The 18,692-nt window shown below is 40.0% G+C and overlaps 1 protein-coding gene across 1 annotated transcript in view; it reads left to right on the top strand.

The window, feature by feature from the left end:
- MCUB (mitochondrial calcium uniporter dominant negative beta subunit) overlaps positions 1-18,692 on the top strand; it is a 46,307-nt gene that overhangs the window by 19,540 nt on the left and 8,075 nt on the right. The window contains 3 exon segments of the mRNA XM_031066490.1: positions 18,284-18,362; positions 18,623-18,689; positions 18,691-18,692. The exon segment at positions 18,691-18,692 is cut by the window's right edge and continues 99 nt beyond it. Coding sequence (XP_030922350.1) covers positions 18,284-18,362; positions 18,623-18,689; positions 18,691-18,692 — 148 coding nt within the window.

Raw genomic sequence — 18,692 nt, 5'->3', positions numbered from 1 at the left:
CCTGCTGAGGCTGAGGGCAGGGAAGCACACAGCACTCTTTCACATGTGATGCAGAGATGACACTCAGACAAACCGGATTTGTTCTTTCCTCTACCTTAAGTTTTCTATGTTACCTTTAAGTAGCTTAAATTATTTAAACTGTGTTGGTTTTTCAAAGCTAGTAAAGAAGTTAATTGTTCTTCCCTGCCTGCAGCACTTGTCTGAGATTCAAAGATAATCAATTATACTGTGAAACAGAGACATACAATCAAATTAGCTGGAAGTTTCTCTAAAGATAAGAATATATTTCCTGCCTCCAACCTTCCCCTGTTCTGAAAAGCAGTTTTTTCTAAAACGTATTTTGGCAGGCTCACTGCTCTGTTGTCAAGCTGCAGATACTGGCAGCTGTTATATTCTGTGCAGAGGTGCTCTTTGCTGTCTGTGCCTGAACACCCAGCAGTTGCAAATAAAACCGTGGAAAGGACCAAGATGCCAGGTGCTCATTACATCTCATATTTCAGATGCCAGCTGTGATTGCCACGTAGGAGTCAGGCTGTTCAAGCAGAGGCATCTTTCAGAGAACGTGGAGTGAGGAGCTGCAGAGGGTTGTCTTAGGGCACTCCTTTATCATTCCTTGGCAGGTGTCAATCAGCTGCTCTCTGTCACAGGCTGGAAGTGCAGGAGCTACCAGAGCAGCTGCTCCTCAAGCATCGGCTGTACTGAGACAGGAGTGTGACTTTTTCCATGACAGGAGCTAAACAGCAACATGAACTAAAGCTAATGGTTTGGTGTCAGGAAGCAGCACTCCATGGAGACCTAGCAAAGCTGCAGCCCTGTAAGAGTTTTTGCACTTGTTCCAGTTTAATTTTCAGAAAGCTCTTCCTTCTTCTTTTCTACATTTGAGCTGTTTCCTTTTTGTTTAAATGCAGCTCATGAAGTACATTGTTAATTTAGTCAGGTAGTTTACAGTTACTTTATAAAATCCAAATGAATTACACAGTGTAAAATAAATACAGGTTTTCAGCACTTTGACTCATACAGGTTTGCAGTTAGCTATTGGACCATGGCTAAATCTTCTTGCTCCAAGCTGATGGATATTGTTGATAGTTGTTCCAGTTCAGTCATCCATGAAATATTCACAGATTTATAGTCAACATAGAAGTGAAACTGTCAAAACAACTTGCCTGAATACGACAAAGAAATAGCTATCAGAGAAGTGGCAGGCAGCTTCTGGGCTGAAGCATTTCACTTAAAAAAATTTCAGTACCATTTGCATTTTGTATCCTTTCTGAGAAATGCATAATATGCAAAATGCATTTGTGGTTTTTAAAAAATTTTGATATGTCCAAATCTTGTCATCTGGCTATTGCTTTTCATGGTATTTTTCTTTGGAGAAAGGAAAAGAAAAAGTAAGTAGACTAATTACTTTACAACATGTATTATAAAAAATACATGGTGGTGGGTGAATTGCTACAGCTTAGCTGTCTGACCCCATAGTCTGCAAGCAAGTGGTGGAATCTCATTTCTTAAAGTTTTCAAAAGAGATTGTCATGTCAATAATAACATTAGTAAGTACCAACATCTGGAAACACAGCAGTTGAGGTCAACTCTTTCCTATCTGATTTCTTAAACACAGATCTACTTTTCAGATGAAGAAAGTGGAGGGAAATGGTGCTATTGTCCTTACCTGCTTGGCTTTCATGATCCTGGTAATAGGAACATGGAAAATGTCTTAGGAAATAGGAACGTGGAAATGGTCTCATCTGGAATAAAAGTATTGTGAGAGAGTGTGGAGAGGTGGAACTATGTTTGTGAGCACCACCAGGTGAACTGAGAGTTGCAGGACTACTGAAGATTGACAGCAGTGCTCCCAACAGCTTTCTTGAAGCCTTCCTTTTCCTGCCCCAGGCATCTGTCCATCCTGCCCTGCAGAGCTCCAGCAGAAAGGTTGCTTACCCTTATTTCAGAGGACCTGCTCACCTTGGGTTGCTCTTAAGAGTCAAATGTTAAGTCTAGAAACAAAGAAACTAACCCCATAATTTGCGGTTTATTTTTATTGAAATCCCAGGCACTCTTAGATTAAATCCAGGCTGTACTGAGTACCTGTAAAATTTAAGTGATAGCAAAATATAGGTGGAGTCTCTGGGTTATTCAAATGCAAATTGAGAGTGAGAGGGAGGTGTCTGCTACAGGAATGGTGTAGAGGCAAGGCTAAGGTACAGAAGGGGCTGTGGAGAGAAAAGCAGCAAGCTGTGGTGCTGTAGGTTGGTGTTGTGATGCTGGTCACATTCGCCCTGCTGAGCTCCCTGTGACAGACTTAAACAGTACAGAAAATCCAAACACCATTGCTGGAACAATGTACCTCGATTTTGTACCTTTAGGCCTGTAACATGTTGTGAAGGCTTGAGCCATTTTATAGCTACAGCAGCTCCCTTCCTTTCTCTGTCTACAATGCTCTCGCTGAAGTATCAGTTTGTTTTGGGTTGAATTGCTCTGGAACACCAGAAAATGTGAGTCTTGCGTTGTGGGAGCTCTCTGTCCTGTGTAAATTTAAGGTATGTGCAAAACTCATGCAGAGCTAAAAGATCCCTTAACGGCTTTTCTATTCGGGTAGCCTGTAATGGTATGATTACAGGTTGCACAGGACAAGCCATCCAAGTTAGATGGCTCATAGACCTAACAAGGCTGTTTCTCTGCAGGTATTCCCCTAGTCACCCTTGCCCACAGGATATGCCATGTTGAGCTGGGAGTGGGAAGTGTCAGTGGGTCCCCAGTTGGTAATGCAAGGACTGCCTGTGTGCCTGCCATCTCTCAAGACTGAGTAGAAATTTGTTTGCAGGTTCAGGAGCTCCAAGGGTTGAGATTGTTTTCTTCCTTTTGTCAGTTTAGTGTTTTGATGACCATGGTCTGATGGGTTTGGATGGGTGGTGGGATATGTGATTAATGTCTCCCAATATGCAGTTGGTCAGCACCCTGATCAGTGTGTAAGAGACTTCCTTTAAAGAAAAAACGTAATCTTTAGGGTACTAAAGCCCTTTGGGAGATCCATGAAGGTAGCCACAATGTCTGTGTATGTATTCCTGGTTGGTAAGAATAATGCCGTGCTACTTTTGGAAAACTGGATGCTGCGTTTCCAGGAGTTACAGATTCCAGATAGTGAAGATGCAATGCAAATGTTAATGTTCTGAAAATAACAAGCATGGTTTAGCAGCAAAACAGAAATAGATCAAGTTGAATCAGGCCAAAATAATATTTTTGTTCCTTACTGGAAGAGAATTCTGAAGTGAACTGGGGAGTTCACTGACCAGAATCCACCTTGTTTTCAGGCTTTTCTAATTTCAGCTAAGGACAGGAAGGATATATATATATGTTTATTTATATAGAGATAGATGTAGATCTCCCTATATATATAGGAATGAAATAGCTGTTGGAGTGCCTCTGATATCATTTTGCCATAGCTCAGGGTTTGGATTGGCTTATCTTGGCTCTAGGCAGAACAGGAATATGAGTCTCTGCAATGTGACCTGTCATTTACCTTTAACAATTAACATGAAGCTCTGGATAATGATTATAAAGAATGATAAAGAATAAGTATTCTTTGATTTGTTACTTTAATCTTCTAGAGATAACACTGAGCTTTAGACTTTGCCTGCCTTGGCTTGGAAAAATAATTGAGTCGTTAAGTTCTTTGAAGAGAGTAAATGGTTTACTTCTGATTCTTTTCATGTACAGGTGATTGCACTGCTTTAACTTGTAGGACATTAATTATGAAACAAAAGTGAGGGTTTTTTTAAATTATGGTGCTAAAGACATTTTACTGATTAGCTTGGAAATTGCCTGTAGCTGGCAGCTTGGTATTTGAAAACAGAAAGAAATTCAGGTATTCGGTTTGACAAAAGCTGAGCTCTGACTGCTGGACAGATTTGTAAGGAAATGGGTAATCACACATAATGTAACAGAGGTATGAGATGGCAGGTCAGCTTGACCGTAAGAAAGAAGTGTTTTCTTTCTGATTGCAAGGGGTTCTTGAGCAGTCATTATGTTTGCATGGTGTGAAACCTTTTGCTGTTGTGTGTGTTGCATTTCATCTTTAATTTATATCCTTGAAGCCAATTGTCCTTGTAAAATTGACTTGAAAGCTGTCTTTCTCCTTTTTGTGAAGGAGTATCTCTGACGCTGTGAAAAGTGCAATAATCCATTTCAAATTTTGAAGTTTGACAAACTGGAGGTGGGAAAAGTGAGGCCTAACTGGGCTCCCAGCATACCAATTACTAACACCTCCTAAAATGTATGTCTTGAATTTGTAAACAGCATGGCACAAAATAAACTGAATGCAGTGATGCCACATGTTTGGTGTGGCCGTGTAAGAGCTCTTACCTGCCACTGTTTATGGTTTAGTATCCTCAGTGTCTAGAGCAAAATACAGTTACTGGTAAGACAGATTACCCAAACAATATGTTTTACCAGTTACTTTGCTGATTAATGGAGAGTTAATTGGTAGGAAACTCAGTGTCCTTGCTGAAATGGAATCCTTTTCCCATATAATATGTAAAGGTGAGCAGAAGTTAGGTTAAGTGTCATTATTTCCATCTTTGAGGTGCAGTAACATGTGCAAGGTTTTCCAGTAAGCTACCAAACCCAGTAGTGTTGTTTCAATACAGTTTAAAAAAAAGTAAAAGAAAGTTATAGGATGTAAAAAATAAGTTTCACCATCTGGAAATAGAGAATGTAAATGATATGCCCTGTAAAGGGGCTGTTGCGAAAGAGGCATGAGCATAGTGATGGCTGTATTTGAGCCCCATTGTAAGGTTGTATTCAAAAGATTTTGGGGCAGGTGAGTATGGGGAGGGTACTGTGAGTTAGGAGTATTAGTCTCCCAATGTAACATTAGTGAGTCTGGAATTCTGAATGCTGGAAAACTGGAAAGTTTTGAGATTTTTTTAAAGAAGCTACAATAATTGTTTCCAGAGAGAAAAAAAAGATATTTTAGCACAAAAGCCTGAAGTTTTTCAATCTAAGTAGCTTCTTGTAGTCTACAGGTACCTACAAACAGGAGGAATTTCTGAGGCTGGAGAGTTGTAAATCTAAGCAGGTTAAACTTACAGATCAACTGGCTCAACTCCTAGAAGAAAAATACAGTACCTGGCCTTTTTTGATTATGCTAGTTCATTATTGTCATCTCGGATTTATGGAAAATCCACAACATCCCTCTATTAAAATCTTTTAAATCAAGGCAAAATTGCTTTCTGGGGAACAAAATGGAATTCCAGCTTAGGCTGAGCTTTGTCAAGAAATTGCCATGCTGTACATGTGCAGCACATCAGATAGGATCAACCTTTCTGGTCCGTTCTGGCCTTAATATCTTGGGGTGTGTTTGCTGATCTGTGCTGCTGTTTTGATTGCTGAGCTATATTTAATAGCTGACCAGGAGAGCAAGATGTCCCCAAACCAAACAAAAAGGTTCTTCCTCTTCAACTAGTATGTTTTTGTGAAAAAAAAGCACTTTCTGTAGTTGCTTTGGTTGCTTGTGAGAACCCTAAGCTGAAATAGTGCAAATGCAGTTTAAATAAGGTTTTGTCCTAAGTAGTCTTGGCTGCAGTTGTGTACTGGAAATATAGAAATGGTATTAATGTATTGTGACGCTTCTTCACACTTCTTTTTCTCATAAAAATGGGGGAAGATAAAGACTGACAACAACCAGAGTTCTTTGCTGTCCCTATGTGTTTTTTAGCTGATAAAATTAGATATTTGATTACATTCAGTTTTTATTACTGCAAAGACACTGGTTGGAGCACTACTGGAACAAATTGATTTGTGTCCCTATTGGCTGTTGAGGTTTCAACCTTAACTAAAAAAATAAGTTTTATTCATGGCATTTTAAATGTGGGGCAAAAAAAGAGGAAGAATGAATTCAGATGCCAAGTTTAAACACCTCAAGTGTGAAACACCTTGAGGGTACTGCTCTACCTTAAAACTTGGATGTGAATGCCAAGTCTAGACAGTGAGACAAACCAGAATTACCACTTGGTCTGAATTACCACTTAGTTAGAATTACCACTTCCTGCTCACCTGCTTGCATTGGCAGCAGGAAGAAAATTGTTTCACTGTAAAATTGCAGAGAATATGTTAGCATGGTTCTTTCACTCTTATGGATGTTGAAATCATTACCTTTGCTGAGGTATGAAAGATACACTCCTATAATAGACTCTTGGAACAGTCTGTGCTATTCTTGTCCACTGGCAGATTAGACTGGGAAGACCTTGCAAAAGAACTCTGGGAAAAAAAAGCCTGAAAAGTGCAGGAATGATGAAAAATGTATTAGACAGTTTATTAAGCCATTTTCCTACACAAGAGTGGTTTCTCAGTGTAGGTTGCACATCTTTGTTGCATGCTTCTGACAACACCTTTGTTATAACTTGATTATTCCAAGAAGGGCATGTCTTTGAATATGGTGCCCACAGTGCCCTTACCCTGCTGGGACTCAGGCTTTGTGGGAGAGCAGGGACTCTGCACAGCAGTATCTGCAGTGCTCCAGTGCCCATTGTGCAGGCCACCCTGCTGCTGACCTGCTGACCTTTGTGGAAGATGAGAGTCTTCCCTCATTGATAGGGTGGAAAATGGTTTTGTGTTTGGCTGGGGGTACTTTGTCCACATGCACAGAAAAACAAGTTAAAACTATTTTACATACAAATTGATTGTTGTTAGAAGGTACTGGGTAAACCACACCAAGGTGGAATAGCTCAGCCTTGCTCATGAAGAGCATTGCTCCTTCCTCTTGTTTTAGTGGTGCAGGGTGACAAGTGTGCTGTCAGGAGCGAGCAGATATTAAATGTCACTTTTGAGTAACCTCTCTAATCATATTTAATTTAAAATTAACATCCCTAATGTGCTGAAGTATCATGTGTCCCAGTAGAGGCAATGCAGGCTGTTGGATCTTTGAGCACCTGTTAACTGTTTCTGACTGAGTGGCTGGTAAGCTGCATAATTAAATGATCTTAAATCTTACTGGAAACTGACTTTGGTAGACAGACGTGGTGTGATTGTGTTTCTCTTTCCTCTAGGAAACCACACTACCAAAAAAAAAAACCAAAACCAAACCAGGTCATTCATAACTCTGCATAATACTCCTACCTTCAGGTGGGACATTAATTATAGGGATTTTTTCCTATTCTTCTGTTGGCAGAGTTGGTAAGGCTTTGAGTTGCCCCGATCAACTGAGAAACTTCACCTGGAAAATACTAGGTCACTTGGAAATTCAGAAGTGCCAGTTAATGAGATAGATAACACAGAGCTGCCTTGCTAATGGGTTTTAAAAGCTGTTAGTGCTGTGAAGACAGTTTAGATTTCTTCAGAACAAGGAGTTCTTGCAGCTTCTGATACAAACCTGTACTCTACATCTTCTTTCAGATCAAAGCTGATAAAAGGGAGAAACAGGATCCATGATTTTTAAGGACTAAGTGTAATTTTGAATTCTATTTTATATACTTTTTTTTCCAATTTACAGTTAGTAGCTTTCCACTAAGTGGTTTGGTTGATGTATCAAAAATACACATTGTCCCTCTGTGTTACTGTTTTAGGGATGAATTTCTCTGCTATTTCAAGAGAAATTTGATGCAACACATTAGAACACCTGTTGGCTTCCCCCAACCTTTTTTTTTTCCTTCATAAACTGGATATATAGAATACTTTACAAAATAAGATGAACTTTATATTCTTTGGTGCTTAATGTCAAAATATAGTGGCAGAATATTTTCATGTTAGGAAATCTCTTTGCATATACACATTTGTGTAACAGAAGGAAGGAATAACTTTAATTTTCCAGTGATCCTGTGTTAAAATTCCAAGATTAAGAGCTGAGCAGTTTTCAGGTCCTTGGAATGCAAGTATGTAGTATTGCTAACTCTGAGTAGTAAAGCATTCATGATGTGTATGTCAAAACTCACAATTCTAAGTTATTTGAAATTGGACTTTCCATAGAATTCGTGTGTGAGTTTGGGTGCATGTTGGGAGGGAGGTGAAGATAAACAGAGTGACCATTGATCATTCATTTTCTGGGACAGTGTTGTGGCTTGTTCTGGAGTACAGGCTACATTTCAACCTGATGTAGAGTATTCTCTGGAATTTTTTTATCTTATATTAGAGTTTTCCTCTAGTAATAATTTCCCTGAATAAGATGCTTCACTCAATTAGGAGCAGGACTAGGGACAAAACTCTGCTTTAACTTTATTAACTAACAGCCTGAGAGGATTTATTGGAGGTACCTTAGTGGAAACTTGCCACCATGACTTCTGTCAGTGCTGCAGGCCAGAGATTCTGCTCTCTGCAGCAGTCTGATTCACAGACAGCACCTGCATTTAAATGTATCCCGAAGATGGAGCTGGGTAAGAGGTTCTGCCTTTCAATCACTGTTACAGCAATCTGCTTGTGCTGGAAGACAGGATGACTGTATCCAATATACATGTTGGTCTTAGTATAGGCTTGAGGAGAAAAAGAGCAACAGCTTTGGGCCACTGCCTGCTTGCTTTGTGTGGCATCAAATTCTTGTTTGCTGTAGTGATAAAATCCTAAAAACACATGGTAAACCTTGCATTCAGAAGATCCACATTCTTGCCCTGTCTATTGCATCAGTCTTTCAGATACATGTCCTGAATGCATTAATAGAGGAAGAGGAAATAGAACAGCTCTTAACTGGCTGGAGTTCAAAGGCTCTGGGTGGAAAGGGAGCAGCTGCCATGCAGTTTTGCTCACTTCCCCCCTGGGAGGCACAGCGGGCACATCAGAATACAGGTTCTGGTCCATCCGGGGCACACAGAGCCTTTCATCGTACTGTACTGCTTGTGATTGTTTTTCTTGTGATAGTAAGCTATAGAAAAAACACTAGAAACCTCTACAGGAAAACTTCCTTTTTTTGTTTGCTTTGCCTGTTCTGTAGAAAGGGATAAATGTGCAAGCATGTTGTACAGAGTAAAACTGAAGGTCAGAACAATAGCTCAGTGTATCACAACCAGTATTGGTTGTTGATTTCAGAATTTCATTGCTGTCTGTATCCTTCGTGCTTTTACTCCTGCAGGAAGAAGGTAAAAATCTGTTTATGATAGATTTGGTGTTGCAAATGAGTTCACTCAGTCACTGGTTCAGCTAAATTATGTTTTTAAAACATTGATGCAAACAGCTGAAAAACGGAAGTGAGTAGTATCACCAAAGCCACAGCCATTTGACAGTTTTAGATTAAAAAACTTCTTGAATGGTAGTGGGAGAACATAGATTTCCAAAATTAAAGAAAATTAAAAAATAAAATAATTAAAGAAAATTAAAAAATAAAGCAAAAATGTTTCCTTTTTGACATCTCACAACAGTTTGGTGTGTCTCTTTGGGAATGGTGATATTAAGACCTCTGTCCACAAGTATTTGGGAGTAATGGGTTCTTAGACACAGGTCATGACGTGCCAGGAACATACATGCCCATTGGGACCTTTGCTGAACTATTGGGCTAGCGAGGCCTCTGCACTCTTGGCAGCATGTTTGTGTTTCATGCCAGAGTGGTTGGATTTTCTCGGTACCTCTGCTGTGGCAACTTTTCTGTCAAGAGTGCTCTTTGAAGCTACTTCTCCCAGCAGAGCTCTCTTTCAAGAAAACAAATAGAAAGTTTTAAGCTTGCCTGCTAGATTAATTTTGTGGTTTTAAAACTGTTAATGGAGACTTCTGATAAGGACTTTGAATGAAGTTGTTGTCTTCTGTAAAGTGTTGGTCTTGCTAAACCCAGTTTGTTGTAACTGCTCTGCAAAGTGTGCATGAAGGCTGGAAGCTCTTGAAACTGGTGAGTTTGTAGTTGCCCCTTTGATCTTATTCCTTAGAAATGTTTACTTCCTTTGGTTTTGTCTGATTTTTTAATTTATGTTTCTGCTGTTAGGCTCTGTGGTTTCTGACACCACCTGTTAAAGTTTCTACGAAGTTGTGATGTTAAGTTTGCAGTTGGGTGCTCATTGTGGATGTTCTTACAGTATCTGCCCTAGACACTTTTAAAAAACATTATTCATTAGAAACTATCAAAAGGGAAATCTCTGTTTACTTCAGTTCTTGTACCTTTGTTTTCTTGGGTTTCTTTCTAACAAGGGTAAAAAGTGTGTTCTGTACTCCCTGCAAGTAATTTGAGTACCCACAGGAGTGCAGCAGCCTATAAAGCTGGAATATAAACTAAGTTCCATTTTGGAATTGCTTCATAACTATCTGTTAAAAAGGATACAGATCACTATATCTACATCCTAATGCCAGCTAATAAGAGACAAAGAACATTTAATTTGATCTAGTCTGTCAGTTGTTTTGTTCTTCTGCTCCTACTTTTTCTTTTTTGTTGTTTTTTAGATAAGAAATCAGAAGAAATATGTGTTTTCCCTTTGGAAAGGTACCTGCCTTAAAGCTACCTGCAAAAAACATGAGTTCTTAAGTGTTTGGACTAGTCTTGTTGCAGACCTTTAAAGAAAAAAAATGATGATTTCTAAAATCATCAATATATGATGTGCTATTTTAGAATAATGATATAGACAGCACATTTCTGGAATTGTTGTGGCAGGAGAAAAAGGAGAAACCTCTCTAATAGTGCAACAACAGATAGTCCCAGTATAATTTAGAGCAGATCTAGGTGTGACTAAGCCAGACATGAACTGTTACTGTCCTCTGTTGTCTTAGATTTGATCCCTAACATTTTCCTCCCTCTCCAAATAATAATTAACAGTCTGCATTGCCAGAAAAAGTTCTGCCTTTGGGGTGATGGTGTTTGGGCAGGAGAAATTGCTAGCTGTGGGAAATGCTGTTCAAGAGAGCAAAGTTTCTCTGCTATTTTACAGAATAGTGCAGTTAAGTTTTCAGGGAGTGGAAGAAAAGAGGTGATACAGTTGAACAGAGGGAGATCTTTCCTTGCCTGGAGCATTTCAGCAGCTGCTCAGCTGGTTCCCTTTTCCAAGATCTGTTTAAAGGAGTGATTCTGGAGTGTGTTACCTGCTAGAAAGCTTGCTGAAAATCTGGGTGAAAGCTGTCACTGCTGGTAATTCTCACTGACTTTTCACCCACATCTATCAGATACTAATTCTAAGCCTTGAGTCAGTCAAATTTTCCAAGCAGTCTCTTCTTTATTAGCCAAGCCATAAACGCCTTAAGGCTTTTGAAATCTGCAGTTGAGTAAAGAAAAGCCTGGGGAAAGAATGCCCCTGAAAGAGAAGTAAATCCTTGTAGGTATATGAAAACCCAATTCTGTTGAGTTGTGGGGAGGAGGAACAGGGTTATTTATGTTGTAAATAGAAATGTCCATTATAACTGAAAATATTGACAAGCAGTTCTGTTTTCTGAGTTACATCATCTTTTTCCTGCATGCTACAACCTGCCCAATGCTTTCAATCTGAAAAGTTCGATGGAAGAAAAAGAAGACTTGACTGTAATTTTGATAAACATGTAAGTGTATTCATCTGACTTTGCATCCTTGTGTCTCTTACCTCATTTCAGCTGAAATTTAAACAAGGTTTTTCTTGTCTGGCAATTTGAACAATAATGTTTTCCCTAGAGAAGAGTTTGAGCAATTTTTTCTTTTTAAGAAACATGAAAGCAGCTGTGTACATTAAGATACAGTCTAAGACCTTTGTAGAAAATGAGCAGCAAGCCCATTTTCCTATCTAATAAAATGTAAGTGTATTTCTGAAAACAAAGTCACTGTTGTTACTGTTAAAGTTTTCCAGCATTTCCCAGTTCAGCGTGCCTTCCCAAAAGGCACAGCCCAAGAGCAAAGATCTGTTCTGTGGGACAAATTAAAAATCCTGTCTGTGCTGACACATTAATCTTTTGACCTAGACTGTTTTGGGGAACAGATGGTACAGCTTTTGGATGTAGGCTTGTTTTTGCTTTTGATAAAGCACAAATACATTTTCATTCTATAATCCCTCCCTCTCAAATTCTTAGCCCTGTCTGATTTGCAAACTACCTTTTAAGTGTTGCATCCTATCTTTCCCTCTGAAAATGAAGTAGACTGGGAAGAACAGCACGTTTCAGACAAGCAGACTTCATTGAAACTGGATGAAGATGTAATATTTCCAATAATGTAAAACTTTAGACTCAGAAGAGATTGAAGATTTGCTTTTCTTTGTAGGAAGAGAAGAAAAAGTTTTGATAAAATAATAAGACACAATGGTGTTGCTTGTAAAAATGCACTTGGCCTGCCCAGCTGTCATGGTTTTAGGCCTGTTTTTACACTGGTTTGGAGATCAGCTTGTTTTGAAAAGAGGGAATGTCTGTACCTTCAGAGTAGTCCCCAGAAGGCACTGCAGGCAGATGCTGTCAGCTGATGTTCATCCTTCTCATCTCAGCACTTCTGGTGTTGCTTCTTTGCAGTGAGGAGTCACTGCAGTGAGGAGTTACTGAAATCATACTTTTGGTTAAAGGAGGGCGAGGCTTAATTTCAGCCTGGTTTAAATGTCAGTTTTATCAGGATCTGTTTTTGTGGCTTGTAGAACGGATGTGGATGCACATCCTGCTGCTTCCCTAGAGCTCTGCATCCACAGGTGCTGGTGTCGAGTCAGATGACCTCAGTGAGATATATCTCAAGAAGCGGGACCTCTGTCCCTGTTGCACAATGGATTCTCTCCCTGATGTGCATGCACCACGTGTGCATGAGGGCAGGGGGAGTTTGGGCAGGGAGTGGGTGAGAGAGCACAAAGGAGTAGTGAGGGAGCACAGTGCAGCTGGATGATGCATGCCTGCCCAGCGGGAGAGTAGGTGGGAGGTCTCCCAGGAAAAACCCCTCTGCAGTGGTGGGTTTGACCTGCTGGACCTTCATAAAAGAGGTTCTTGGTGGCCATTCGCCTCAATGTACTTCTTATCATAGCTGTCATTTTGGTCATTGGTAATGTTTGGCTGATTAAAACTGGTGGCAGCTGTTCTTGGAATCTGAGCAGAGGCAGGAAATGAAAGATCAGCAGGGATGATAAAGGCACAAAAAATAACAGGCACATGAAACCAAAATTTTGATGGTTTGGGCTCTTTTATTGGGTTTTAACAGTGCTGTAAGGCAAGTGAGTTTTGAGGAAAAGCCATATGAATCCTGTATTGCTCTTGCTTCTTTAGGATCACTGGAACATACATACTCGTGATGAAACTAATGCTTTTCTGGAAGAGACCTGCTGGCTACTTCTCTTAAAGTTGATTTGTACTGAAGAAGGGGTTAAAAATACTGCAGATTTTGAATTAGCTGCATTGAAAGAATTGAAATATAAATGATGCAGTGTAGTTTCTACAATGCCTTGTGGAACAGCTGGAAAAAGGTATTCACTGCATGGCCCATTTCAGACAGGAAAGCTGTCTCTCAGGAAAATTTAAAAAAATCTTTTTTTTTTTTGACCTTGGGAAGGGAAATACTTCCAGGTGTCAAAAGTATCTTTCCTGGCTGAACCAGATGTATTGTTATAGGGGTGTTTTGACAGAATGAGTGATGTGTCTGTTACAAGGATTTTGTTTGTTTAATTTAAGCTGGGCTTCCAGAAATCTGAGCGATGGCTAAATCTGAGTGATGTGCTCTGAAGCTGCTGTTTTCATTGAGGCTGTTGTTGCATGATCATCTAAATCAGTTCTGGGACCAGCAAAAAAACAATGACAACCCTTTAAGTGAAAGAAGAGACAAATGAAAAGTTAGTTAGAGAGAAATCATCTGTATCTCAAATGGGCACTCGTAAGATGATTGTCTCCATATGTCTTATTTTCCTGATCATGTAGGATTGCTTACAAAATCAGCACAGAAATTTAATAGCAGATATCTCCAAAATGGCCTTAGTGACGCATTTTAAAAAGAGAAATACCTTATGTGTGCTTCTTGTAAACTTGATGGGAACAATGATTAATTTTTGGTTAGCTTGGCTGTGCATGATCTGCAAGCTCAGTAGACTATGGCAGCACTTGCTTTTTTCCCTCCTTTCCCTTGGTTTTAAACCATTTTGAAATGTCTGTAGATTATTCTGAAACTACGGATGGTTAGTCTGTAATTAATTAATCTTGGTTGGTTTCCTTCAAAGAATCAGATGGGAGCTGACATCATTCATCTGCAGGGAACTTCTAAGTGTGTTTGTCAGAAAAACATGTAAGTCAATATGGAAAATATACATAGCTGTTTACAGCACATGCCTTCACTGAATGGTGGCTAACATTTACCCGCTCTCATGTTTCTCCTGCCCTTGCAAGCAGGCAGCTTCCAGGGAGGTGGCTTGTCCTGCACTCTGCTTCACAAACTGGATGAGATCTGCACGTGAGGGAGAATGATGGATACTGGGAATGTTAGCTTGTCTGGTGACGCTTGGGGAAAAGAGGCCCCAAAATTCATTCTTAGGCATTGCAACTCCTAGTTTCCCCCATGAATTGTCTCCTGCTCCTTTCCTACAGTCCTCTTCAGTAGCTGGGTGAGGGAGCTGTACCGGGTGTTGGACGAGGACTCCAGGAGATAACAGAGCTCTCCTCTTCTGCCTGTAGCACTGTATCACTATGGAAAAGCACACTGCAAGATATGGTTTCATTAGAATGTGTTTTGCTGCCATGTAATTAAGGGCAAAATGCTTGTGCTTTGTGGAGTAGGGCATTTTATTATTGTGCTTATCCATATCAGATTCTTATCATTGCCTCAGAGGGAAGGAAATGAGAATGTGGGAGACCATTCACATAACAGTCTGCATTATTTTTTGTGAAGACTACCCATGAGTTTGACTTGAGGCAGTCTCAAAAGGATCTCACACTGAAGGAATATAGTATTTCACTTTGTTGTATTGCATGTCCCTTCAGGAAGAGGGCAGACAAAGTTGAGCTGACTCTTGTTTTGGATGCTTTCTCTAATAAATGCAAATTATTGGGGACTCAAATGTTGAAGGAGCATTACATTTTTTATCACTGTTGAAATAACAAACAAAAACTGCCATATCTTCCAAGATGCACATAAGCAAAGACAAAAATTTCAAAAATATGATTCCTGGCTAACTGCATTTTGATTCAATACAATTTGAACAATACAATAAAAAAGATTTATTACAATATTTTGGTGTGGTAAGTCAAAATTAAGTAAACAATAATTCAGAAAGTGTTCTCAGAAAGTGTCCTTATAACATCTTTTTGTAGAATTCCATATTCAAGACGACTTTCTTGTGTGAAAAATATTTGATTTCTATTCTCTATCTCTTCCCACCCACATTATAATATTCTACAGAACAGAAGTTATGGTTCCTGCCGAGGTTACTATTTGCTTATGTAGTGCTGAGCCAGATCAGAGGCTTTCATGTCGCCTCACATACTGGTAATAATACCAATTTTTTAGACATAACTTGTCACAAGTGAATTTGGCTTTTCAGTTTGTGGGAACAATCACTCAACATCCTAAAAAGTAGATTATTTGGAACTGCTAGCTCCAGAAACTGCAGTGTAGGTAGGTTCAGTCATTTGCCACTCTCAAAAGTGACAAATACAGTATTTCTATTCCAGTCTCTCCCACTTATCATGTCTGGCTGCCTGGTTTTCCAGCTCAGTTATGCTGCTGCATTATTCCCTAAAACTTGGCTGTAAACCACCAGAAAAATGTTGAAATTTCCACTGTTGACTTTTAACAGTGGCAACTTCTCTGCTGTTAGAGACCAGAGGTACCCTTAACAGAGGAACTATGTCTTTACATTGTATATATATTTTCTGGTTTATACCGACTGGTATTTTTAACAGAATATGTTGGATTGTTTTTATCACAATTAACACTGTATGCCTTAAATTCTTAAGAGTTTTCACTCCCAGGAGAGTCCATGCCTTGAACTGAATCAAGAGATGAGGCCAACTGCTACTCCCATGTATTTTGCAATTTATATCTATTTTGCAGGTATAGCTGAGGGAGAAGGGGTGTTTCACAGCTTAATGCTGTTCATCAGCCTTTGACTCCTGAACATAATTGGGGTTGTGTCAGAGCTATTTTAGCCCTGCCACATGTGGGTGCAAATTGCAGAAAGCTGTAGAATAGCTTGCTTAGCCTTTGCGAGGTTAGAGGAATTAGCCCAGAGGCACTCACTGGCATATAGCATAGTTGTTAGCAGTATGCTGTGCTCCTCACAGTATCTCAAGGCTTGTGATGCAGTTAATTCAGGGCACACATTCCTGTTTCAGCTCTCACTGATGTTGTTGTGAGGGCAGTCTCTCTGTTTTGGTCCTGTAGTTCAAGTCTTCCTTGTAGCTGCAATGCTTGCTGACTAACATTTCTTTTCCAGGGGCAGGGTAGGGGTCATTCCAAGCATCTCAAAAGGAGCACAATGATTTAGCTGAAGGGCACAAGCTAATAGTTCAATAACTTCACTCAAAGTGGAGATTTAAATCTGGAAACAGAGGTAGAAAGTTAACCCAGCCCTTCATGCTTCCCAATTCATCAACCTGGAGCTAATATGGAAAGAGTTAATTATTGGGAAATTAGTTCAACTCCATGGCTCTATAGCTTTTGCTTTTTTTATTTGTTGCATGTGATTTTAAGGGATACTCTGCATTTAGACACAATTAAAAATAAAAAACAAAAAACAAAACATCCCCTGCAAATGGGATGAGAACTGGTGAGCTGGGCTGTGTCCTGCCTTGCTCCAGTGAATGTCTCTTGCTCTGCTCAAGAAGCAGATGCATCCTTAGCTCTGGGGGGGGCTGTCAGCATTCCTGTGCTCCTGCTGTCTACCTTTCTTTGAGCAATACTTTTGTGTTTAAGATATCCTGCTGTTTGGTGTAGGCTTCTGACTGTCTTTGATCACTGAAGATTACAACACACAAATTTCTTAGTGTTGAAAACACACCCAGAATTACTTACTTTCTTTAAATCCTGAAAAGTGCTTGTTCCAGGTGAAAAGTTAGGGTATTGTCAGCATCTTTGAAACACACAGATTCATTTATAGATGACATTTTTATTTAACCTAATAGCATATTCCTATCCAGACAGCCAAGGCTGTATTTCTTTAAAAACAAATAAATCATGTGAATGTGGTGAGCAGTGTTTGGCATATTGAGTAGCCAGGGCCTTGTGCATTTACAGTTTTGTTTTCCTGCCTTGTCAAAGAACATTATCTTGCAGACTCTGAAATGTTTTGGCCTTCAGAAAGATGAGCTATAAAGCTCACCGGGGGAAGATCGATCCTTATCATCTCTCTCCACATTGTTTTCCACCTTCCCCAACTCTCATATTTCAAATCCCAGGCCTTGGTCCAGCCCATGTGTGGTTTTTGTAACTGGCTTGGTCAGGGATGTGATTTCCCTTCTTTTACCTGTTAGTCCTAGTTTATAGCAATAACATCTGCTCTGTGGAATTGCTGCAATAAAATTGTCCCTCTCCTTGTGCAGGGGGATTAGCTGTGGGTGCAAAGGACGTTGCACCTTCCACAGCCTGGGTGGACAGCTTTAAGTACTGGGTCTAATCAGAGCAGTTTGTCTTCTGGGTTTTGATATGACTGTGCTGAAGGGTACCGATGGTTCTCCCCAGTGGCTCTGGAAGGGGCAAGCTTTGGCATGCAACCCTGCAGGTTCAAAAACCTGCTGTCATTGCTGTCCCAGGGCAGAGGGGATACTCACTGCAGCTGGCTGTGTCTCCTTCAGTGTCACACCAGAGCACAGTGGGGCTGGTATTTGCAGCAGCATCTGTCAGCATGCAGTTGAAACAGCCATTCACATTTAAAACATAAAAAAGATCTTCAGGCTGTATTGTTGTTATTGTCCTTGAGCAGCACAGATCTCAACAGCCAGCTTTTGGTATACAGATATAACTATGAAGCAACAGGTAGTGACCTCAGGCCCTTTATTTTATTTGTGATTGTTGTTCATGACTCAGCAGTGAGTTTTTTCTGAAGCCATGCCCTCTGTTGGAAGTTAACTTGTGGAATTCTGCCTTTAGGCACCATGAGGTAGAGGCTTTTCAAGTGGCTCTTTTGTGGAGAGAGGAGAGGTTTTATTGCAAGAGTTGCATGAAACACTTCAGAAACATTGCAAAATTTTTCCTTTCTTTTTTTCCCATTCTCTTTTTTCCTTGAGTTAATTAAACTACAGTAGGCAAAAAAGCTTTTCTATGGGCAATACCATAATGCCTTTAGCAGAAATCATGCTTTTTATAAGGATGGTTTCACCTTTTTCATAGAATTGCCAAGTAAGGGGTTTTTCTTCAGGCAGACACCTCTGATGTCAGATCACACGGAAGCAGATCATCGGGACAGGCTGGATGCTGCCTTTAACCAGGTACACTTTGCATCCTGACTATTCTAAGGCAAGTTCCCTTGTGTCCGTGCTGCAGGTGGGGCTCTGGAGGCACACCGGAGGAGGTTGGAGCGGCCGGGAAGGAGCACCTTACAGCACGCTGGTGCCATCTGATGGTAAGCTTTCACAGCAACTTTTCCCCCTTCCCTTCGGTGTCAACAAGCTTTGTATTTATTTTATGAGAGTCTGTGAGGTCACATTATGTGCATGGTTTTATAAATATCTTCCAGAAATAGAAATACTGTACTAATTTTTCAAAATCTGGAAATGTTTTGTGTAATTTTTCTTGTTTATCCTGTGTTTAAAAAGCAGCTTTACATTAAGCTACAATCTCCAGTGCAACTTTTTCACTTAGTTTTCTTTTTTCCCCCCCTAGAAGTAACTATTAATTACAGGCATGGTCTTCCTGTGATAACTCTTATGCTGCCCACGAGAAGTGAACGCTG

The sequence above is a fragment of the Geospiza fortis genome, unplaced genomic scaffold (genome assembly GCF_000277835.1).
Source record: "Geospiza fortis unplaced genomic scaffold, GeoFor_1.0 scaffold11, whole genome shotgun sequence".
NCBI classification, from domain to species: Eukaryota; Metazoa; Chordata; class Aves; order Passeriformes; family Thraupidae; genus Geospiza; species Geospiza fortis.
The sequence above is the reverse complement of the archived record's forward strand: the minus strand, read 5'-3'. Positions and strand labels throughout refer to the sequence as shown.